The sequence below is a fragment of the Penicillium riverlandense genome (assembly GCF_028828495.1).
Source record: "Penicillium riverlandense strain IBT 135883 chromosome Unknown utg000003l_segment0_segment0, whole genome shotgun sequence".
Lineage (NCBI taxonomy): Eukaryota > Fungi > Ascomycota > Eurotiomycetes > Eurotiales > Aspergillaceae > Penicillium > Penicillium riverlandense.
Genome location: NW_026643196.1, coordinates 2129763 through 2153121, shown reverse-complemented (window position 1 = coordinate 2153121; position 23359 = coordinate 2129763). Strand labels below are relative to the sequence as shown.

Below are 23359 nucleotides of genomic sequence, written 5' to 3'. Positions count from 1 at the left end.
GATCACTGCATATAGCGACCCGGATTTAGATAATGATAATTGTCACGAGATTGAGGACTTCCTGATTTCCTTCGGGTCTTTAGAACGTCTGACTATCAAGGGATATTTCACATCGATTGCTGCGATCGCTCATCATCCTAATCTAAAGCATCTCACACTGCATACCGTCGAGGAACCCACTCGAGAAAGGCCTACGCTTGGAGCAAAAGATATCAGGCTTCTTGATGATCACTGTCCCAACCTCGAGAATCTGGAAATTGATATTCGCCGGAACCGGAAGTGGGTGAGTATTTAACGATTAAATGGAAACTTTTCTAGCGGAAAGACTAATCATTCTCCTTGCAGCCTGAGGGCCCAATCTCTGCGCTAGCAAATGGGTTCCGCAATCTTCGTTGTCTCCAACTTCATGTTGGCCTGGAAATGAGAAGAGCCTGTCGCCAATTTTTTGATGAACCGGGAACCACAACACCCAATGAACGATTGGAGCCCGATTATGATGATGATTGTAATGTTGAGCCAAATGCCATTCTGACACACTCGACTGCAAAAGACCTTGGGAAAAACTTCTTTTATCATAGAACTCTCCCATCGAGATTGCAAATGGTCTTGCTGAATACTGGTGAAAAATTACGTCGCTTCCCACAATGGACTCCATCCTATGCTGAAGTAGAGGAAATGTTCACAAGAACGTTTGAAATTCGATCTCCGCAGAATAAAGGCCATGAACTGGTTGTGACTGAGTTGGAAGGCAGATATAGTGTGTGACCCTCTCAGGATTCGCCAGACCAAGCTCCTTGCCATCATTCAATGGGTAATTACAAAGCCAAAATACACCATGCAAGTTCCTTTGCTGTTATTTCCAGGACAAGTTTTCACAAAGTACGGATAACAAACCAGTCTCGGAGGCGAAGACCAAAATCTATGGGAGTTTGTCAATTTCCCGGCTTTTGTTTTTCAGCTTGGATTTGGGTATCATTATAGCAGCTTCTTTGAATTGTTGCAGAAGGTTTATTCTCAGGGCAGTTTTGAATGGCCACCTTTTACACATCTCTAACGGCTTCGCAACCCGAATTGGTAATTTCGCTCAAGTTTCATATATTAAACCTCTATTGACTTAACGTTAAGTGATAGCCCTATGATTCAACACCCCACCTAGTCTATGGCCTGTGAGCATCCACTTAGAGGGGTGAGTATGAGGTATTATTTCACTCACCTTCGTGTCAGGTGCTCGCTTATCCAACGATCGTCTCCTCCACCCTTTTACTCCCACTGTAATGAAAATGATACCATTCCAAAACCCACGCAGTGATCCCAGCGCACTGACAGCCAGCAGAAGTGAATATGACTGGTAGTCTGGGTGGATAAAAGTGGAGACACGGTTAATAGTCGGCGTGACCCAGGTTGCTAGCAGAGCAAGAAAGAATAGCGAAGGCATGAGGATATACTCTTTGAATGATACACTTTTCTGCTTTGGAGACTTGGATTTCACGAGTCTGATAGGGATCGATGAAGCTAGCGGAGTGGAGGTGCATTCCACAGAGGATTGGCGTGTGATTTGCGAAGTTGAGATTTGTGGTGGTTTATTTGGGGGATCTGATTCGACAATAGTGACAGTACCACTGGTGCCATCAAAGGGATTCTTGTCTGCAGAAATCGATGTAAGGGCAATGTGATCGTCTGAGCTTAAATTGAGTTCGTCTCGCAGTCTTGAGATCTCGATGCCGATGAGGCAATATATAACCATCACAATCGCGATGGTCAACCTTTTAGATATGAGCAGGTGTTAGAACAACCGAGTTGATAAAGGTGCTCGAGGCTGCACGCACCAGACAGGTATATAGTAGAGAATTAAACGGATAAGCATCCAATGTGCAGATATTGAACACCAAATCTGTTGAAATTAATCTGCACGTTAATTTACTGCCGAATTCTGATATTGCATCCTGGAAGATACTCACTGTTTCGCTGCCATATATAGGCCCTTTCTCAGGAGTTTGGATGAACAAGAAGACCAAGGCTGGAATAAATGTAAGAGTGGTAATTGCACCTATGTATTTCATCTCCAGTTTGCGTAGGGAGTGCGCGTCAAAGTGGTAGAAGACAACAAGGTAGGTGTCCATGGCCATGGCAAATGTCCAGAGCACATCTGCAAGTGGGAACCTGTAGATCTCGTCAACGGTGCTATGTTTGGGAGAATATATTTCAAGGTGTGTACATTTGTAAGGCGAAGCCCTGAAACTGGCATAAAGCCGAGCTATTTCCTGCTCCAGGCCCACTAACGGATATCATTGTCGCGACGGAGTCGAGCAAGTTGTAAAACGCATTGAAGAAGATAATACGATGGATCGGATTGCGGAAGTATCGCGAACAACAAAAGGTAACAATAATCGTGATTGTACCTAGAGCGGACAGGGCAGAGCAGACTCGGCCAGCAACGGCTATCATGTCAATTTGCGCATTAGACAGCTGCATCGTGAGCTTGATGCCCTCTGTGGGGAACCTTAAAGTTGTAGTTAGTCAATAACAAGTAAGCTGATAACCCTAAGATAGAAGCTTTTCATGAAGGATTTTCATGTTATATTTACAGCAAACGATTAAGTTTTACATTTCACATCACGGCCGGCCGTGCATGGTCACACCGGCTTGGCCCGGATGGCGTGATATCAAGGATAAATCGACGATGCGACCTGGTAGATGAACATCTATCACGTCATCTGCAGGTCCCATTTGTTGCTAGTTCCACCAAATCGGCCTCGCGTTCGAAGGTTGTCTTTGACAGCTATACTTGTCAAAAATATGATGAAATTAATTCAATACAGTCGGCCCCTCATCGCAAGTCTTTGAAGATTTATTATCATGTCCCAATAATAAAAGACCGTCACGATCAGTAACATCCCACATTTCCCCGTAACCTTTTTTAGCGTGAGCTGAACTAGCCGCTAGTCTCCGATCGGCACTAGAGAACTTTTTTCTTACATATACGAAAGGGCTAACTATGACATTATTATAGCTAATCGTGGCTAAGGCGCTTAATACGATTAACCCCTAGATCGTTAAGAAGATCTTTCGTGTGAGCTAGTCACCGGCTGCACTAGCTGAGGATCGAGATGATGTATGATGGTTGTCCACATACTTTAGATCCAAAACTTTCGTCGGTGCGCCTCATAGCAAAGGACGGGGGAGGTGAAACATAAATCCATGTAGTTAAAACTCAAGGGGTTGAAATTTTGCATGTAAAAGACAACTGTACGTGTTTGGAATGATTCATCGGTTCGAGTCTGGTATGCCCGTATGCCATGGGTTGAGTACACAAAGTGGTAATTTCCTAATTCCAGTGGCAATGATCCTTCCACATGCATATTGTTGCCTCACTATTGCGAAAATCACGTTTAATCGCGAACCCCAGAGAAATCAAAGGCCAATTGGGCACAGGACATTGTTTAAAATCCACTGACCTTGAAGTGGCGCTCTTGTAACTAGAAAGCCCTGATGCTTGAATTGAATATTCCGCATCTCGCGCTTCTAGACTATCCAAACCTGAAAGTATTCTATAGTTAGACTGCATCTCTTCCCATGTCCGTACATATTCCTCGCGTCCTGCTCCAACACCATTTGTTCCGAAGTTGCGCCCAAATGAGCCCACCCAGTTGTCATAGGTGGTTTTAGGCTTTGTACGGCACAGCCAACACATAATTTCCTTAAATCCATCTCGGTTAAAGCCTGCGCGTGGAAAGACAGTCATTATTGCATGGTACTCCTGAGACGTTATAAGGGCCATGTCATCTGGGCCGCGAAGACTTGGTCCCGCAAAATCAGCTGCCACACCCAAATTGGTAAGAGCAACCTCGGGTGCGGCATGTCGAGCAATGGATCCCGTGGCATGCAAGGCGATAGCATCCCAAACTCGCTGAATGACAGCTTCACTCATGAGGCCATCTGCATTCATCTGGTTCTGCTCATTTTTTATGAAATCGCGTGCTATATTAGCGCCGTCAACCTCGAAGCGCTTATCGGTAGATAGCAGTTCCGGTGTTTTGGCCCATCCAATATCATGAAGAATACAGCCAATAATCACAGCGTCCAAGTTCAGTTGCGCATTTTGGCTAAACTCGGGAAGCTTCTTGGCGATAATCAGGGCCCAATATGCGGAACGGATGGTATGATTGTAAACAGCCTCAGTACAATGTTGTTTCGCATATGAAAAAGCTTTTGATGCAAGTTTTGATGGTGGCGGTTCAAGTCCAATTTCTGGTACGGTAGGGAGCTCTGACAATGTGGATGTCATGGTAATGGCGACCAGTAGATCTGTTTTATTCACTGGGTTATATGGGGATCAATATTCCAGGTTATGATAAATCTAGATAAATAATGAGGGACCGTCGCGCGTTGTACTCCGAAACACAGATCTCGCGGGCTGGTGGCGCATTAGCTTGGGGAATCCACTACGCGGACTCCAGCAAAGAGGTCGAATCTAGGTCCGACTGGTCGATGCTGTGAATTCACTGCTGGCAGTCGTGTGTAAACGAGCTTGCTGTGGCTTGACGTGTAAGAGATCGATGTAGAAGACTAGGGATCAATGGACTTCAAATTGTAAAGGCGAGTGATGCTAATCCTAGGAAATTCTGCCCACCCTAAACCACTATATACTGGAGAGGCGGTGACAGATTTGTCAGCCACACTTGGCTTCTGAACAAAGGCGAACCGGCAAAGTTGAGAATGACTGCCCTACACTTGAAGATCGGCCAATTTAGATATCAGAAGATAAGAAGAAGTTCTTCTTTCTCGGAGATTACTGAGGCTAAACTGCTCAAATTATTCTCTTAGAGTTCCAAAGGTGCATAAATCTGACATTCTACGTTGCTGAATCGCTTCACTGTTCAGCTTTCATGATCAGATCCTGAAGGGGTTTCTTTTGGGTGCCATCATCGTGAAAGTTATCCTCATCCAACCACTTCTCCATAGCTCCTTTCACATTCCCAAGCCATTCATCCCGCAACATCGAAAACCAAGCCGTGTCTCTGCTTAGTCCCTTGACGACCATGTGTTGTCTGAAGATGCCCTCGTGCACGAATCCCAGACGTAGTGCCGCCTTCCGTGACGGCTCATTGAGTGAGTCGCACTTCCACTCGACTCGCCTGTAGTTCAGATCTTCAAATGCGTGACGTGCCAAGAGATAAATCGCCTCCGTGGCACCAGTTGTGCGTTGCAGGGCCGATGAAAACATCACGTTCCCAATTTCAACAGTCAAGTGATCAGGGGTTATTCGCATAAGGGACAGATATCCAATTGCTTTGCCAGAGCTGTGCATGGAACTGCGTTTGTCGATTATCGCGAAGAAGAACGGATCCAGGGAGGCCGATTTCGAGGCGATACTCTTCTCGAAAGACTCGACCTGAGAATATGGCCCATCACCCATGTAGTCCCATAGAGAAGTTCGTGCAAGGTCACTGCCTCCAGTCAGGTTGAAGAGATCGCTGGCATGTTTTGGTTCGAGCTTTTCCAGGAGAATCGTCCGGCCAGGGAGACGGGTTTTGTTCGAGGGTAATAGGGCAGGGCCAGAGGAGACAATTGGACCGCGCGGTCGAGCTAGTGCCATCGTGGAAAGCGATTTTTCTTTCCTGGAGATGGCTTCTTTACAAAATGAAGAGCACCAACTTGGTAGTTTGCGGGTGTGACTCGACAACAACTCCGATGTTCGGTGATCTAAGCCTATGTGATTGGCTGTTCCTCCGATAAACTAAGCCACATTTGGAGGCGCGTTCTATTCAACTTACAAAATGGCTGATGTATAGTTAGCTTTCTGATGATGCTGATTTGAGATTGAGAATCCTCCAGATTAACGATTTATCTCATGATAAAATCAGACTCCCAGGATGGCTGCATACGGACTGAGGTGGCAGAAGTGACGACATGTTTAAAGGGTCGAATGATTCCAATGTCGCCGCAGCGCATCTCCAAAACATCTTGGTCTGTAAGAGCGCTGAGAAGGTGTATTTCGCAGTATCGTGAGTCTCTGGCTACAGCATCATAAGCGGCTGAACAGCACCTACAGGGCGGGGCTCGCAGTCCTTACTGAAACGGGAAGAAAGGGTCTTCACAGCCACAACCCTGATAGATGCCCCCACAGGAATACATAATGTTTCGACTGCAGAAGAAACAATTTGTTATAATCGAATGGATGGGAATGTAAGCTTTTTGTCTCCTATTAAGTATTGTCCCATTTTAACTGCAAATCGTTCCCCTGGTATGCATGAGATAGCTCGATACAAGTGAAGATGAGTATATAACAATTTGTTTCTGACCCAACGGGTTTAATCATTAGCTAGGAGTTTGAATACTACCGAGTGCAATTATTCTCAATGGATTATCATCGAATTGGTGTTACCCGTGCCACTACTTTTTGATCCGTAAGTAACTGATCTCGCAAAAATATTGACCTGGCTCCATGATTACATAGCAGCTGCGCCATGCACTTCTACTTAGATCTCATCGATCTCTTTTTTTATGTGTAATGAGACGAAATGGAGATGCTGATCTCGTATCGCGTAGACAGCGCAAAATCCCGCAGTCTAAAAAGAAACCCGAAACTGAGATTATCATTAGTTCTTTCATAGCAGGGGTCTGTCCAGAAATTGATTTTCAGCGCAGACCACAGATGATGTTGAAGTTCGCGAAATCAACCACATCGGGACAGTGAATTTACTCTAGGCTGCCACTTGATTGGCCACGCTAAACCTGTTTGGGTCAGATTTCGCGAAGCAGCGTGGCTAAGCTTCCCAGTGCGTGCAATGATTGGCTGCTTCACCGCTGAGTCTTTTTCTGCACTCGCTCGTATCGCGGCGGCTGAGGTCGTAAAGGGGACGTACTTAAACGATGCAACGTCCATCTTGACAGTCATGTTAGGAAGATTACACCTTTTGGTAGTTATTTCTAACTTTGCAATTCCCTCCATCGCAATATGTATTTGGCCTACAAACACATAAAGAAGAAGCGCAAAAATGCGCCAGGAGCAACAGGCTCAGCAGGAAGCTCAGCAAACTCAGTTGCCAGAAACCGAGCCAGGAGTTGGTGTGACTCAGGTTGATGATGCTGATACTGCTGGTGTTTCTATACCTGCCCCCGTTTCTACGCCTGGCCCCGAACCTCATGCAGACCCGAAACAGGAGAAAAAGAAAGCCGAGCTGTCCCCTGAGGAGCTTGCGGAGAAGAAGAGAAGAAGGGTTTACCGCTGGAAGATCATTTTCGGTCTCTTTTTCCCCTTTGCCCTGCAAGCTCTCGATACCACCATTGTGGCATCGGCCTTGCCATTCATCGCAAGGGATTTCGGTATGTCTCGTTTCCTGAATTTCATCTTCTGAATATGCCCGCTAAACTTCCTAGGCGAACTCAAGCAATTGAACTGGATCATTTCGGCCTTTAATCTGACGTCGGCGGCATTCCTATTCTTCTGGGCACAGCTGACGGACCTCTTCGGCCGAATTACCACCATCCTTGCTGCCACCATTATCATGATGGTTGGTTCCGCCATTTGCACCGGCGCGCCGACCTCCGTCTACGGTGTATTATTGCTCGGGCGTGCCCTGCAAGGCGTCGGGGCTGCAGGGGTCAACATCTCCATCCGCACGATCCTAGCAGATCGCGTATCATTGCGCGACTATGCTCTGAACTGGACGATTTTCAGTCTTGTGGCTAGTATCAGTTTCAGTATTGGCCCCGTAATCGGCGGCTACTTGACTGAGGCCTCGTGGCGGTGGTGCTTTGCGATCAACCTTCCCGTCGGTGTTCTGGCCATTATCTTGATCTTGTTGCTTCTCCGTGGGGAGCTTCTCGGACCGCAAGACTTACCAGAGCTACAAGGGCATGATCTTGCCACGAAACACGGTCGGTTCCTCGCTCGTCTGATGACTATTGACTACGGTGGCCAGCTGCTGTTTCTTTGGGGCTTTGGACTGCTCATCCTTGCGTTGACTTGGGGCGGCGGTACCTTCGGATGGAGCTCGGCTGCCGTGGTGGCACCGCTCGTCATCGGCGCTGTCCTCGCAATCTCCTGGGTCGTGTATGAGTATCTGATGTCACCGGGGCAGTTGATGTCGCGTCTGTTTCACTTTCAGAGGGCAATGGTGCCCTGGAAGTTGCTGTCACAGCGAGACATTGGCTTGCTGGTGTATATAAACTTTGCAGTCGGCATGTCCATGTTTGCTGTGATGTATTTTATGGACCTGTACTTTGCCATAGTTGAACAGCAAAGCGCGGGCAAGGCCGGGACTTCGCTACTATATTTCCTGCCCGGGCTTGGAGGTAGGTAGAACCTTGCCCATTTTTGGAGAAAGCGAACATGCTAATTGACGGCAACAGCCGGTGCCTACATGGCCATGTTCTCGTCGAATATCTGGCCCCGCCAGACCCTTCCAGCGCTGCTTCTCGGCGGCACCACTTCCGCCGTGGGGATGTCGGTGATGGCCTACGCCGTCCACGCGCAGAAAAACAGCCTAGTCTACGGCATGATGGCCCTCATCGGGCACGGCGTCGGGATGCGCATGAATCCCGGGTCCGTCCACGGGCTGGCGTTCTTCCCCAAAAACACCGCCTCGATTACCTGCCTCGTGTCTTTCGCAATGCCCTTTGGCGGTCTTGTCGGGCTGACGGTCATGACCACCGTATACACGAACAAGAGTGGCCCGAGTATAGCCGGGCAGCGGGATGCAATCAAGTGGGCGTTCATCTCGATGATCCCTTTCATGTGGCTGGGTGTTCTTTTGACGACTTTCCTCGGCAACGTTTGGATCTCTAAGACTGGCGGCCATGAGGTCGTGCACGGGGCATACCTGTGGAGTTTCCTGACGCGCAAAAAGTTGGCCCGAGAGCACATCTCGCATACGAACGATTTAGGCCAAGCGTCTGTGGCCGCTGAGAAGACGGGGGATGAAGAAACCGGATCGTGAAAACCGTCGAGCACTTCAGTTCCCCATGAAAGGCAGCCCTAGCCACGCCATAGCAACGTGTGTAAACAAGTACTTTAAAATTAACTGAATGAACTGTGGGTATATCTCATGATTATTGTTATTGTCGAATCTTGTTTTTGTAGTAGTACATTTGTAAAGCCCCACAAAAAACAAGGATGTGACAGCTTGGACTGGCCGGCATCTCACCCGGAATAGTACCCTATCGGTCTAGCCTCTTCACCCGCCCCGGTCGCTTCCCCCTCTTTAGTGGCGTCCAGTAACTAGACAAATTCACCAAGACCGTTGGGAAGCCATTGGGATACTTTGGGGATCGCAGTCGGCTCGGACCACAGTGCCCCGTGCGCCTGAATGGGCTCTCTCCACTGGGGATCCATAGGACAGATGTTGATGGACTGTTGGTATAGCAAAAAATATGGGAACCTGTCGATCTACACCTATGGCTGCATCATTGTGGATATGGAGTGGATAGGCGGTGTTGGATAACTCCAGTGTACAACTATTAGTAAGTTATTCTTGCCTAGGGAAGCAGAGAGGAGCTTCGATGAGAACTCCATTTGTATCACCTGATGCGCCCAACAGGTAGTAAGGGCAATTCCTGCGACCGGAATGTCCCGAATAGGCAATCCAGCCATGAGCTCCAGAGGGTCCATCGACGATCGCTGCAATGCCCCCCCAACGTGAGGTGCAAAACCCTTATCGTGGCATTTTTTTTTGTTCTGGAATGTTGGACTGGATCCGGCTGACCCTGGTGTTTCCACTTGTCGCCACTGACTACTGTAAACATATAGCTTAGTTGAGCTCTAATAATAATCAGTCTGCTCCCTGATTTCTGTTCCACTTTCTTCTCTTCCCTCCCACCCACCCCCAATACCACCACCACCATGACACCACCCGCCATCATCGCCCCTTCCATCCTCAGCGCCGACTTCGGCAACCTCGGCCATGAATGCTCCCGGAAGATGGAAGAGGGCTCAGACTGGCTCCATGTCGACATCATGGACGGCCACTTCGTGCCGAACATGACCATCGGCTCGCCCGTCGTTACCAAGATCCGGGGCTACGTCGACCGCCCACTCGAGCCCAACGGCCGTGGCACCTTCGACTGCCACATGATGATCATGGAGGTTCGTGAAACCAGACCCGCGAGTTTCCGCGCGAATCCGCGAACATTGACTAACGGGGGAATTGAATCCGCTATAGCCTCATAAATGGGTCCGCGAGTTCGCCAAGTCCGGTTGCGACTTGTACTGCTTCCACTACGAGGCGGCTGTCTCTTCCGTCGCCGCGACCGAGCCCACTGACACAACCACGAAGACGCGCACCAGCCCGCGCGCGCTGATCCGCTACATCCACGAGGAGGGCATGCAAGCCGGCATTGCCATCAAGCCCGACACGCCCGTCGACGTGCTGTGGGATATTCTCGAGTCAGAGGACCCTCTGGAGCGCCCCGACGTGAGTAATCTTCCTTTTTGCCTTTCCCTTTTTTTTCGCTCTCCAATTCAATTGACGACACCGAAACTAACCACTGGGTTTTTCTGCCCCACAGATGGCCCTTGTCATGACCGTGCACCCCGGTTTCGGTGGCCAGAAATTCATGGCCTCCGAGCTGCCCAAGGTGGCAGCGCTGCGCGAGCGGTATCCCAACTTGAATATCGAAGTCGATGGCGGATTAGGGTTGGGTACGATCGACCAGGCGGCTGAGGCTGGTGCCAATGTGATCGTTGCGGGTTCGGCGATCTTTGGCGCGACGGACCCCGCCGATGTGATTGCGAAAATGCGCGAGGCCGTGCAGTCACGACGTTCATAAATCAAGTCGACCAACCCGAAAAGACGGCGTTTTGGTGATTTTGTTTCTTATTTTCTGGTCACACATGAAGCACAGGTGAAAAGGGTTTCATATTGCTATAGCCTTGGGGTTCTTTTTGTTGGGTTTTTTGTGTTTTGTTTTACACTTATTCTCTCTAATGACCGGTGGAATAATTGGCATCCCACTGAGTCGCATTTCACGCACCTCGCTGAGAAATCTAAAAATGCATTCTGCGACTAGCAACAGCAGACAGGCTCGAATACAAAACACGCATTATCTCCTCATGTACAATTCATCATCAGGTCGTAAACGGGCATGTCTATCACTCGGCAGCCTTGGTGCCCTCATCGGGCTGCGAGTCCTCTTTCGGAGCCGGATCAGTCGCCTTAGGTTCCTCCTTGGACTCGCCCTTATCCTCATCCTGGGTATCATCTTTGGTCTCTTCAGCGCTGGGCTGCGGTTCCTCGATCGTCTCCTCAATCGTCCCCTCATCCGCCTTCTGCGCGGCCTCCTTGCGAAGCTCATCCAAAGACATGTCCGGTTCATCCTTTGAGACAGACTGCCGAATCACATGGACCGCCTTCTCCTGCTCCGCCTTATCGCCGGCCGAAATGATGGAGCCCCGATGATGCTGGACTAGGCCCAGAGCTTCAGCATTGTCGGCATGGAAGTTCGCCGACGACTGCGCCGCCACCTCCGGCACAAGAGGTGGGCGTTTCGCGACTTTAGGAGACCCGGGCGCCGTGTCCGGCAGCTCGGGAGCCACGGACCTGCGGTGCACGGGAAGGGGCTTGCTTTCAGCCTCCTCCGTGTCTACCTTCGTGGTGGGCTCAGCGCTAGATACCTCCTTCTTCGTCTCCTCGGACTTGTTCTTTGCCTTGGCTGCGGCCTCCGAGCTGGCCTGCCGAAGGGCCAGCACAGCCTGCTCATCTTTCTTCTCTGCCGTTTTATTCGCGGGCGGACTTTGAATCTTGATAGTGGATGGCTTCGGGGTTGCAGGCTCGCTCTCAGTCTGGTTGTTCGCGGCTTGAGTATCGACCGGGGCGGGGGCAGTGGCAGGCACGCCGTCCAGATCCTGGACGTTGTTGACCTCCATCCGCAGTTCACCAAACTCGTTCCATTCTTCGATCTGCTCCAGATCCTACACGGAGGAAAGGGGGTTCCGTTAGCGGGGTGTCCTGTTCAGTGCGTGGTGTCAACAGCAGAGGCAACCTACACCGACGACGGTGCCGTATTTCACTAGGCCCGGTAGCTTCTTGCCCTTGGCACGGCGGCCCCAGAGCTTGCGGGCAGCTTCATCGGTAGCGACGTCAAGGGCCTTGAAAGGGAGCTTGTTGGCCTTGAGGATAGTCTCCAGGCGCGCGGTGGCGGTGACGATGTGGGAGGACCCCGCGGTCAGGGAGGTGAACAGGTAAAGGGTTGAGTCGGACATGGTGCGGTGAGGCGAAGCAGGGCTGGCTATCGATACATCCAGGCCCGGAAATTGGATGCAGACAGAACTTCGTCCTCCAGCGCCTGGGGCTTGTTTTCGGTAGGTTTGAAACAACAAGGGGTGACAATCAGGGGAGGCAACAGTTTCCCCCTTATGACGTGGGGAGGGTCACGTGGGTGGGACTATATTCTTTCTACCAGTGAGGAAATGGAAATGGAAGCGCAAAGATGCTGATTCTCTTTTATATGATGTAGCCTCCCCACATTTTCCTCGTGTGTTCCATGTCTCCAGCTTCCGTTGGTCCTGGCAGATGGAGCTGTGTGGCAATTTGACGTCAGCCCGGCCTTTCGAACCTGGTTCCACCTGGTGCATGGCAAACGGGATGCCGAACTAATTCTGTCTCACTGTTGTTAATGCTGCATGGTAGAACTATACATCCTGACAAGTTATTAGGTCAGTTATCTGAATGCTCAATTTCCTTGGCAATTCTCGAGGCCGATTGATGCTGTGCACGCCCATAGATCGAGAGCATCAGTGTGGTGGGTTCAGTATACAAGCATGGTGAGGCGGAAACCGGTTCAACAAATAGACTGCAGACCAGCTTTTTCTGCTCAAGAATTGCACACTCTGCTCCTGCGAACCAGAGAGGGTATCACAAGCTTATCTGCGCCGCATCGCGCAAGCAATTGATTCAACAGCCTCAAGACCTTTGCCGTCTGTGGAAGGGACCGCACATCCAGCTGTGTCCGTCATTCTGTCTACTTGCAGAACCAGCCTCGGGGAAGCTCAGAGAGGCTCTTGGAGAGACATCCGAGAGTCGATGCGTCTCTGGGGAGCACCCGGGGTTCTGGGCTGGGAGCCGTGGACGACAACGAGGCGACAAGCAAGCCACTGGCTCTCCTGCGCGCATCACGAGAGAACCACAACAGCGTCTACTGCTCTAGTTGAGACGCCGGTGGCAGGATCTTGTGATGTGCCGCAATGCAGGTCGATAGATCCACGGAATCAGAGGTCAATGGACTGGTTGGACGCGGCTTCTTGAGTCCCGCGAACCCCTGGGGGTTGGCCTGCAATAAAGGACGTGTTATATCCCGGTGTACTGGTACTTATCCGAAATCTCTCTCTCTCTCTCCCTCTCCTGACGGCAAGGTCCACTTTGCCCAGATGTCGATCCAGCTAAGCACGAACCAACTAATCCATCACCACCGAAACAAAACGAAACAAAACAAAACAACCACAAGAAAAGAGGCGGCAATCGCGCACCGCCAAAAAGATTGAGCCCATCACGTGGCGAGCAGGGCCCCAAGTTGTGAAGTTGGGCATGTAAGCAGGATCCGTGAGTTAGTTAGTCGACTATGAAGTGATGAAGTCAAGTCATCTGCAGGGCCCGTCTGATTCTCCGCGGCGACGTGGCAGCCCTCCAGCTGGCCCCCGGGCGCAGTAGTCCCCCAGTCCGCTTCGGGCACTCGACGGCCTCGGGTCGCCTCGGGGCGATCCGGTTCGCTGCCTCACTTCGTTGTCCTCGTCACCGCCAGAATGAACATGCCCGGGTTGTGGGGGGGTCCAAGTAGGAAGTAGTACTGGGCATTACCGTTGATTATTTTAGTCGCCGGTACTAACATCTTCCTTGCACAGCCAGCTTCAGTCCTCTTTTGGGAGCGCTCGGTGCCCAGGGCCTAGACCCAGACCATCCTCGCTCTCCATGTTTGTGGTCGATCGGGATGCGCACTGAGGGTATAGTTGACCCTACTAAGTCTGTGTTTGCCTCTCGTATCCACATCCTTCCCCCTAAACAAAAGTCCCGTTGGGGCGTCTGGTCGTGCGCGCTTTTATCTACGACATTCCTCCCGATTGACTGCCGTCGTTGCTCTCCCTCTCTATTGATAATATACCGGGTTCAGTCACTCAATTCCCTGATTCCACACCTCAGAGACTGCACCTATTCACCGCGGTGCGGTTTTGATGCGATAACAAGACTTGCGTATGTCACTACTACCTACCGGCGGCCCACCCTCATCGTTTTGCTGACAGACATCTACAGATCTCACCTACGTTTGTGTTACTGTACATACTGATAAACAGTTCCATTCCCTCCCGGACCACGAGCATGGCTGTCAACCTGGCCGACGATGAACTGTTCACGAGGGCCATCTCTGGGTATCGCGAGGCATTTTTGGTTCAGCACTCCCACCTCTCGGAATCCGAACGAAACCAGCTCTGGAGTCAACGACTGAGCCAGTTTCTCCCCGCCAACAACGACGACGAGGGCACGACAGGCAGCAAATCGGGGAAACGGACTCGACAGGACGCGGCCACACCGCGGACGCTTCCTTCTTCTGGTTCTGGTCTTCCGCGGGCGAAACGACGAGCCACCGTATGTGTGACCTTGGTCTCTTGCTCCCGAGTCCTCTCCTCTCCGTCCCTCCGCCTCTCTCCTTCTCCTTGCGCGCCAAGCCTGGATTGACAATTGGCAGACCCCGGATCTTCCAGTCACCGCCGATGCCACGCAGGCTCCCTCCGCCGACAAGGGCCTGGGGTCCTACCGGCATACGCCCATGGTCCGCTCGCAGAGCCAGCAGATCCCGGTCTCTCACCGGCGTCCCCCGGCGAGCTCGGTCATGAACACACGGCTCTCTCTCAGGGCGTCAGCGACCACGCGGCGCCTTGACCATGTCGACGAGTACTCGCCGTCCGAATACGCAAAGCACTATTTGGATGACACTCCCTGCCAGCCTCCACGCTCGGCGTTGACACCCGGGCTCACGGCACATCATCCTGGACCATCTGGATCGGCATCCTTTCAGCAGCACCGGCCATCATCTCTCCCGGCTGACCAGTCTCCGGCCGCCGCCGTGGAAATGCGACGCAGCGTGACGACCGACACGCTCTGCGGCGGGTTCAACTCGTTCAGTTTCAGCTCAGCGGGATCGGGTGTCGGTCTCGACTCCATGTATTCCATTCCCCCGGAGTTGGTGTCCATGACCACCTCCGATACACCGTATCATGATCCCCTCCCTTCTTCCTTGTATCCTGACATAGATTCCGCCGTACCATTTCCTTTTTCTCACTCCACTTCCTTCTCGACGTCCGCGCCGCCAACCACCTCTTTCCCGCTGCCGGTGCCTTCATCCGCCACGGCGGTGGACATGCAGCCGTCAAGCTCCACCGACAGCAACCATTCATCCACGTCGTCGCTGCCCTCTCGCGCCTCCCGACGGGCTCAAGAACAGATTGCCCATGGCGCTCGCCCCATCGCCCCCAAGCGGGAGTCAGACGCCCGCATCTCATCACCGTCCGACTCTACCGACGCACCCAAGATGGTCCGGATCTCCTCCGCAGACGGCACAGCCAAAGAAGTGGCAGCAATTCCCAAAGTGACCGTACAGCGGCCCCAGCGACCCAAAACCTACTGCCGGCTGTGTAACGACCAGCCCGACGGGTTCCACGGGGACCACGAGCTGCGCCGGCACATCGAGCGCGTACACGCCCCCGTCCGCAAAGTGTGGGTGTGCGTGGACATCTCGCCCGACAAGACCTTCCTGGCCAACTGCAAAGCATGCCGCAATGGCAAACGCTACGGGGCCAACTACAACGCGGCCGCGCATCTGCGCCGCACCCACTTCAACCCTTGCCAGCGTGGCCGTGGCGGCCGCGGCAAGGACAGCGAGAAGCGCGGAGGCAAGGGCGGTGGCAACCATCCCCCGATGGAAGTGCTGCGCCACTGGATGCGCCAGACCGAGGAGGTGGCCGATGAGAACTTCCTGCGGGATCTGGAGGCCAGCGAGCCGGCCCTCGACGCACCGCCTGTCGCCCTGCCCGACACGGGCTACGACAACGCCGATCCCGGCATGGAGACGGCTTTGATGCACGGGTACGACGCCTTTGCTTCGTATGACCTCGATCCCGCGCTGGACGCGCCGTTCTACCTCGACGCACAGGCGCTGCCGTCGGAGCTCGAGTCGTACGTCATGTAATGATTTATGTCTAAACCTCTATCACGACAGAATTTTTGGTATTATTGGGTTTGATTGCGCATCTTTTTCGGCTGTTGTATTTTATGCCTTCTTTCTTGTTGATATTTTTGCGGTGTCTTGGAGAATTTCTGACCTAGGAACCTTGGAACGTAAGTGACGAACTAGTAATGCCAATCCATGAATAATGAAGTATATTCAATACCGTGTGACAACCCAGCCACCACCTCTAAGGCTTGGTGCGTAAGGCTGCAGCCATTCCATCACAGCTTCCAGACATTAGACAGACGTCACTTGAGTTAAAGGCCGCTACGGACTTCAATCATTGGGTTTCCATCGCGGCTGGCTTTGCAACAAGCAGCGTAGATCTGATACAGAATGTCGGCCATCTAGACTTGAAATCTCCATCCTTTAGCCTGCACAGGCCTTTCTCTCTCGGGGTTGGTGCAGTAGAGGTTGTCCAAAGCTAGTTCACTCCCGACTCTGGACAAGGCTAGAGAGCAACAGTCACTATTTCCGCCTTGAGGACACATCCTTTCAATTAAATCTGCAATAACTTCTACACAAATAGTTCAGTACTTGGCCTGGTCCTGCTCATGCGCCATGGTTTTATCGTTGATTGGCTCAAACAACCAGGCTCTGTCAATCATGCGATTGACATGCAAGAGTTCCATAGGATCCATATTCCTCGTATTAACGCCGCAGTTAGCTGCACTACCGTCTGGCATCTTTTTTTCAAATGGCCACCAATAGCATCTATGTTTAGGCCAAGAATTTCAGCCAACCCTTCGAACTCTACAAACGATAAGCCGATCGAGACTTACACGCATCCGCAAGTCCCACAGAAATCGAATGACTTCTCTCTATCTCCCCAAACGTACTGAGAGAGTTTGGCGCCTTCTTTCACGTCAAATTTGACTTCATCCACTTTGTAGTACGCCCAAGCAACTGCGTAGCGCCGACAGATTGTACATTGGCATTCGTTGATCTCGTCTGGTCGACGAGGCACGATCACCGTGATGGCGCCACAGTGGCAGGTGGCTTTGAGGGGTTTGTCCGCCATCTTAATCGAAAGGTCAGACTAGAGCAGATGTAAAAGAACTACTTGTCACGGTAGGAACCCGTTGGTCAGGCGAAGAATGATGTTGTGCCTGTTGTCTCCCTCGCAGTGGTTCCAGGGACGAGGTACCCGAGACCCGGCACCCAGGCAGCAGCGATACAGGCGGTGAACCGGTGTGGCTCAGCCATGATACGGTGGCTGGCCGGGGGGCCCAATCAGAACGGCTCCTGGTCGTAGGGCTGGCGGCCTGGTGTGGCGCTGCGGTCCGCATGGTCGTCAGCCTGGGGGAATCATCAGGCCGAACCAGGGAAACAAGAAACGAGCAAAGTTATTTTCGCCCACGTAGTCAGTGCCACGGATTCTCACCAAAAAAAAAGGTACTCGACAGGTACATACTCTGCCTCACTCTGCACCACTGGGCCCACAGGTACCCGCTCTGTACCCGTGTGGTTCCTCGTGAAGACTACCGATCGGCCCAGCCTTTTTCTTCCTTCCTCTCCTTCCTTTCTTTCTTTCTTCTCCTCTTCTCTTCTCTCCCCGACAACAAACACCAACCACCAACCACAACCACACCCGGTCTCACTTTTTGGGATCGTCTCTCGCGCTAGACTCTTCGTTAGTCCGCTTCCGCTTCGCTCGCTTTCCCCGGTCGCTTGTCTCAAGCCGCCTCCATCACCTCCATCCCGCCAATCCTCATCCAGGTATGTCGCCCTTAACCGCCGTGCTGGCGATCGCAGGATGTCGTGACTGCGCCGTTTGACTGCGCCGTGGCGCTTGCCATGGATGTCGTCGCCCTGATGTGATCCGGTCGCTGATCTGTTTCGCTTGCCGCCAGACTCGTTAGCGTCGTCGCCATGTCTGCTCAAGGTTATTACAATCAGCAGCCCCAGTACCCGCCCCAGGCTCATGGGTAAGTCGATACTTCCGCATTCTTTTTTGGACCTACACATCGCGCCCGGTTTTAAGACACCGTTCATTTGTCGCGGCTCCCGCAGCTATGTTATTGCTGCACTTGTCGGGTCGCGACAGCGACGGCATTTTCTCCCCCTCGTGGCAGCGTGTTTAGCGGAACTCCCTCTGACTCGTTACTTGGATACAGGTACCCCTCTCAACAGGGTTACGGATACCCTCCTCAGCAAGGGTACCCTCCTCAGCAGCCGGGTTACAATTATGGGCCGCCTCCCCAACAGCCCCCGCAGCAGGTATGATTCCTAATACAGGTACTAGTTTTTCGTTCATATGTGCTGACCTATGTGTAGATGGCCTATGCGCCCGTTCAGCATCAGCAAAAGTCGAGTAGTGGTGGCCAGGGATGTCTCGGTGCTTGGTAAGTTTCGGCCTCGTTCTCTCCGTCAAAGACACTACTAATGTAAATTTTGTTTCTAGCCTGGCTACCCTGTGCTGCTGCTTCGTTTGCGAGGAGGGATGCGAGTGCTGTGCCGACTGCATCGAGTGTTGCGAGATGTGCTAAACTTGACGATTCATGATGTTTTTCTTGTTCATGGCGTTCGAATTTCTAGATTTGCTCGCCAGGGTTCTCGGGCATTCTACCGCACTCTTTAAATCGTCCTGATTTCATTTCTCGTCATTAGCATTATTTCGTCCATAATGTTGCTTTTTGCACTGGTAGCTTTAGTTGTTCCACTGTATAGTCCACGTAATCGATTTATAGCTTCAGAAGAGTCGTTTTGAGGGACTGTCAGGGAAGGAGAAAGCATTGTAATGCTATGAATTTATTATCCACATAATAATTGCCCCACATTTATCTCGTCGCTTCCAACCAAGGCTCTAAGAACATGTCTCGAGCTTTGCTTGGCTACCTGAAATTGGAAGTTGGGTAGCATTTGGATAGTCTTGCCGCCCTTTCCGCGCCAGCCTGTTATTAATAGCGGCCTTGTGATCGTTAACGGCGAGTCACTCAATATTTAGCCAGTCCTCCGTGTAGGCGCCTGGAAGCGTCGATCTTTTTTGAGTATATTGGATCAGTGTTGCATGTAAGCGCCCAACAGCCCCGTGTACATGCACATGCGGCTCCGTAGCCCCAGGCAGACTATTTAAGTCCCGCATGCTTTCTTCGTATACAGCTGCTGATTTCGTGTAATTTATCACCGAGGATCTATATTTTTATACTATCTATTTATATCCACAATGAAGTATTTTGAGACCACTATCTCCGACGAAGTCACGCTGCACAAGAATCGATCAAATCCGCTTGACGTCAATGGACTGTGTCTCTTGTCCTTGGACGGTGGAGGCGTGAGGGGATTATCAAGCCTCTACATTCTCAAAGATGTCATGAACCAACTCAATGCAGAGCGGCAAGACGGCACGACTCTGAAACCATGCGATGTCTTCGACTTGATTGGTGGTACCAGCACTGGGGGGTATGTACTTTCAGGATTACAGCTGCACAGCTCTGATCGATCTTTCTGCGTGTCCAGGCTTATTGCGATCATGCTCGGACGATTGGAGATGAATGTAGACGACTGTATCCAAGCATACAGTCAGCTGATGAGTTCTGTCTTCAGCGAAAAGGCCAACAGTCTCCCGGTTGATTGGTCTGGCAAAATAAAAGCGCAATACGAAAGTAAAAAGCTCAGGATGGCGATCGAAGATGTCATTATCCGGTCTGGGTCATCACCGAACGATCCTATGGATGACGGAAAAACAGATCGTTGCAGGGTTTTCGTTTGCACAACATCTAAAGAAACACTTCAAATTGCCAGGCTTCGGAGCTATAGTGTTTCCAACGAAGATGCAATAGCAGCAACGATTTGTGAGGCGGCTTTGGCAACTTCTGCTGCCACACGATTCTTTGACCCAGTTACTATTGGAGACCGGCAATTCGTTGATGGCGCATTTGGCGCAAACAACCCTATAGAAGAGGTTGAAGAAGAAGCTGCCGATATCTGGTGCCCTAGGAGTTGAAACTTGAAGCCTCTTGTCAAGTGCATTGTCTCTGTTGGTACAGGCGACCCCGGACAGGGGGCTATCGATGACAATATTCTGAACTTCCTTTCAAAAACCTTGGTCAGAATGGCCACAAAGCCTGAAAGTACGGAAAGGCGCTTTCTGGCCCGCTGGAACAACGAGTATAGAGAGCACCGCTACTTTCGATTCAATGTCGATCAAGGTTTGCAAGATGTGCGAATGACCGAGTATGACAAGAGAAGCTTGATCGAGTCTGCGACTCACGATTATCTTCACCACTCTGCCCAGAAAGACGATATCCGGAATTGCATATCGAATTTGGTCAGCAAAGACGGTAGGTTTGATATTTGTGCATTTATAGATATAGAGCCTATGGTTGTTGACAATTAGCAGAGATGACGGATCTTGATTTCGAAATTACCATGCATGTATGATTCCCTATTACGACAAGAATATGCACTATTCTTGGTCATTGTCCATTGTCTGACGAATATTAGGAACATTCCTCTCGAGCATTTCGTCAGCGCATCCTCAAGAATGTTGATTCATTGAACAATCCTTTCTTGAATCGATCATCGCCATGCTGGGTTGTGCCCTTTGAGAGAAATTCTCGATTCGTGGACCGAGAGTTCTTGGGCAAGATAAAACGAAAACTTTTCATTACAGGTAACCATCAGGGAATTGTCCTCTATGGCCTTGGTGGTGTGGGCAAAACCCAGATTGCCCTGGAACTTGCGTACCAGATAAGAGACCAATGGCCAGACTGTTCAATCTTCTGGATCCCAGCAGTGGACCGAGAGACTCTTGAACAGGCATATCAAAAAATTTCAAAGGAGCTTAGAATTCCCGTATGTGACAATGAGACGGACGATGTCAAGGCCTTGGTGCAAAAGCGTCTCGGTGAACCCAGCACAGGCAGGTGGCTGCTGATCTATGATAACGCGGACGACCTTGATATGTGGGATGGAAGCACGACAGAGTCGGCTACAAATGCGCTCAAACAATTTCTTCCCATCAGTGATCAAGGCGCGATTGTGTTCACAACACGCAGCCATAGAGTTGCCCAGCACTTGTCGACCACCAATATCGTTGAGGTTCCGGAGATGGATGAACACAGAGCTTCCCGAGTGTTACGAAATTCGCTTGTCAACAAAGAGCTCCTCAACGATAAAGAAACCACGAGAGAGCTCCTTCGCCGCCTAACTTTCCTTCCTTTGGCAATAGTTCAGGCTGCTTCCTTCATCAACGAGAACAAACTGGACTTTTCCCGCTACATTACACTACTGGATGGGCAGGAACAAGACTCCATTGACCTTCTAAGTGAAGATTTTGAAGATGAAGGTCGATACAAAAGCACCAGAAATCCTGTCGCCACTACATGGCTTACGTCCTTTGCTCAGATCCGGAGACAAGACCCGCTAGCGGCGGATTACCTCTCGTTCATGGCCTGTATCAACCATCGGGATATACCATTGAAGCTACTCCCACCAGCTTCACAACTGAATCATGTAAAATCGATTGGAACTCTCAGTTCCTATTCCTTTGTTCGTGTGCGGCATAAGGATGGCCTTTTGGACATGCATCGCTTAGTGCACCTTGCAATGAGAAATTGGCTGAAGTCAATTGGTTCTCTGGAGAGTTGGCAGAGATCTGTTTTCCGGGGAATTAACGACCGTTATCCACTGGTTATACTTCTTGATCAAACTCAATGGCGAGCAGTGATGCCTCACGCGCTTCATATTCTCAACACCACAGCAAAGGACGAGAATACGGTGGAGAGATCGTCTCTTCTCCACAAGGTTGCTCTCTGCGTCTTCCATGATGGTCGAATATCCGAGGCTCAGGAACTTGCTCTTGAAGCCTCTGAAATTTCAAAGTGCTCTCTCGGCCCAGAGCATCCTGCCACTCTATCATGTTTGAGTAGTCTTGCGACAATATACGGTGAACAAGGTCTCCTTTTCAAGTCGCTCAAGTTATACGAGGAGATATTTGAGCACTTGAAGAAATCTATGGGGTCTAGTCATCCAGACACACTGAACGCCATGGCAAGGATAGCCTTCCAGGCTCGCGAGGCAGGAGACCTACAAAAAGCCGAAGACGTCGGCAGTCAGGTCATCAAACACTACCTCAAAAATCCAGGGCTTTATCATGTTAACACTCTGTGTGCCATATCGGATATGGCTCTAGTCTACGATCTCCAGTCACGAACACATGATGCGGCGGAGCTAGGCTTGCAAGCATTGAATATCACGAAAAGAGTATTGGGTCCTGACAATCCTCATACGGTCGCTGCCATGTGCAACTTGGGAAACTTCTACAAGCACCAGTGGCGATTAAAAGAAGCTGAGAAATTCCATTTAGAAACCTTGGAGAGGAATCAAAGAGTCCTTGGGCCTGAGCATCCAGGGACCATCAAGTCAATGAAATTTCTGGCTCAAACGCTGAAACTGCAAAACCGTGACGCAGAGGCAATTGCAACTATGACTGAATGTGCAAAGTTGTGTGAGAGAGTCTATGGTCCAGATCACCCTTATACCATGGCTTGTTGCTATGCATGGCTCAACGAGTGGACAAAGCCTAAGTAAGTTCTTCCTCCGCCTCAGAGTCGCCGGAGAAGTATTTTGCGAAAGCTATTCCGAGCCCTACCAAAAAAAAAAAAAAAAAAAAAAAAAAGAGAGAAAAGAAAAGCCATTTTGCGTCTTATTCTCTTGCTGTCAGCCTTATTCATCATGATGGTCTAACTGCCGCTAACTCAAGGACCTATACATGAAAGATGCTGACAATTATTCTCTCGCTAGAAGTATTCTTATACGCTTCAGAGATAGGTATACTTTCTTCCAGAGAAATCAAATGATAAGAAACAGAGCCAAAGCATACCCTCGCGTCAAAGTGTGCTGTGGGCTCTACCGAGGTAGGCGGCAGAAGAAAGATGATTCGTTGATTCGGGAGATCGAAAAAGCGGCGGCAATTGCTCCTGCCGACAGACGAGAGTCCTGCGATGAAATTACCCTTATTGGGATGCATAATGAGAAGTACAAGGAGAAGCGCATATTGTGAAATTTTCTATGTTTCTGTTCTTGAAGAGAACTGTTGTTAAAGTCATGTTTGCAAATATTGTTTGCCTATCTGTATATTGGATTTATTTCAAGGTTCATGATTTCAAGTTTCAACGGAGCCAGCATCAACGGGTAAGCT

The 23359-nt window shown here is 50.6% G+C and overlaps 8 protein-coding genes across 8 annotated transcripts; 5 read left to right on the top strand and 3 right to left on the bottom strand.

The window, feature by feature from the left end:
* Nucleotides 1–1213: 1213 nt before the first annotated feature.
* gprI (putative cAMP receptor (Car4)) lies at nt 1214–4285 on the bottom strand (the record flags this gene model as incomplete). The annotated part of the gene is made up of 5 exons (XM_057195938.1): nt 1214–1763; nt 1827–1891; nt 1959–2160; nt 2216–2487; nt 3584–4285. Coding segments are annotated over 5 exons (1791 nt in total), but the record flags the coding sequence as incomplete, so codon positions are not given.
* A 585-nt stretch (nt 4286–4870) lies between these two features.
* N7474_004522 (GNAT family N-acetyltransferase) lies at nt 4871–5596 on the bottom strand (the record flags this gene model as incomplete). The annotated part of the gene is made up of 1 exon (XM_057195937.1): nt 4871–5596. The coding sequence occupies one exon, from the start codon at nt 5594–5596 to the stop codon at nt 4871–4873; it is 726 nt and encodes a 241-aa protein (XP_057053333.1).
* A 1402-nt stretch (nt 5597–6998) lies between these two features.
* On the top strand, nt 6999–8942 carry mfs56 (uncharacterized protein; the record flags this gene model as incomplete). The annotated part of the gene is made up of 3 exons (XM_057195936.1): nt 6999–7326; nt 7381–8298; nt 8356–8942. 3 exons carry the CDS (start codon nt 6999–7001, stop codon nt 8940–8942), a joined length of 1833 nt encoding a protein of 610 aa, XP_057053332.1.
* Nucleotides 8943–9844: 902 nt separating this feature from the next.
* Nucleotides 9845–10770, top strand: N7474_004520 (ribulose-phosphate 3-epimerase RPE1; the record flags this gene model as incomplete). Its single annotated transcript, XM_057195935.1, has 3 exons — nt 9845–10087; nt 10164–10415; nt 10510–10770. 3 exons carry the CDS (start codon nt 9845–9847, stop codon nt 10768–10770), a joined length of 756 nt encoding a protein of 251 aa, XP_057053331.1.
* Nucleotides 10771–11092: 322 nt separating this feature from the next.
* N7474_004519 (uncharacterized protein) lies at nt 11093–12202 on the bottom strand (the record flags this gene model as incomplete). Its single annotated transcript, XM_057195934.1, has 2 exons — nt 11093–11911; nt 11987–12202. The coding sequence occupies 2 exons, from the start codon at nt 12200–12202 to the stop codon at nt 11093–11095; spliced, it is 1035 nt and encodes a 344-aa protein (XP_057053330.1).
* A 2107-nt stretch (nt 12203–14309) lies between these two features.
* N7474_004518 (uncharacterized protein) lies at nt 14310–16176 on the top strand (the record flags this gene model as incomplete). Its single annotated transcript, XM_057195933.1, has 2 exons — nt 14310–14576; nt 14677–16176. The coding sequence occupies 2 exons, from the start codon at nt 14310–14312 to the stop codon at nt 16174–16176; spliced, it is 1767 nt and encodes a 588-aa protein (XP_057053329.1).
* Nucleotides 16177–18087: 1911 nt separating this feature from the next.
* On the top strand, nt 18088–18720 carry N7474_004517 (uncharacterized protein; the record flags this gene model as incomplete). Its single annotated transcript, XM_057195932.1, has 4 exons — nt 18088–18143; nt 18349–18435; nt 18493–18560; nt 18620–18720. The coding sequence occupies 4 exons, from the start codon at nt 18088–18090 to the stop codon at nt 18718–18720; spliced, it is 312 nt and encodes a 103-aa protein (XP_057053328.1).
* Nucleotides 18721–19381: 661 nt separating this feature from the next.
* N7474_004516 (Acyl transferase/acyl hydrolase/lysophospholipase) lies at nt 19382–23221 on the top strand (the record flags this gene model as incomplete). The annotated part of the gene is made up of 6 exons (XM_057195931.1): nt 19382–19617; nt 19675–20119; nt 20183–20498; nt 20558–20592; nt 20662–22745; nt 23080–23221. 6 exons carry the CDS (start codon nt 19382–19384, stop codon nt 23219–23221), a joined length of 3258 nt encoding a protein of 1085 aa, XP_057053327.1.
* Between the last annotated feature and the right edge of the window lie 138 nt (nt 23222–23359).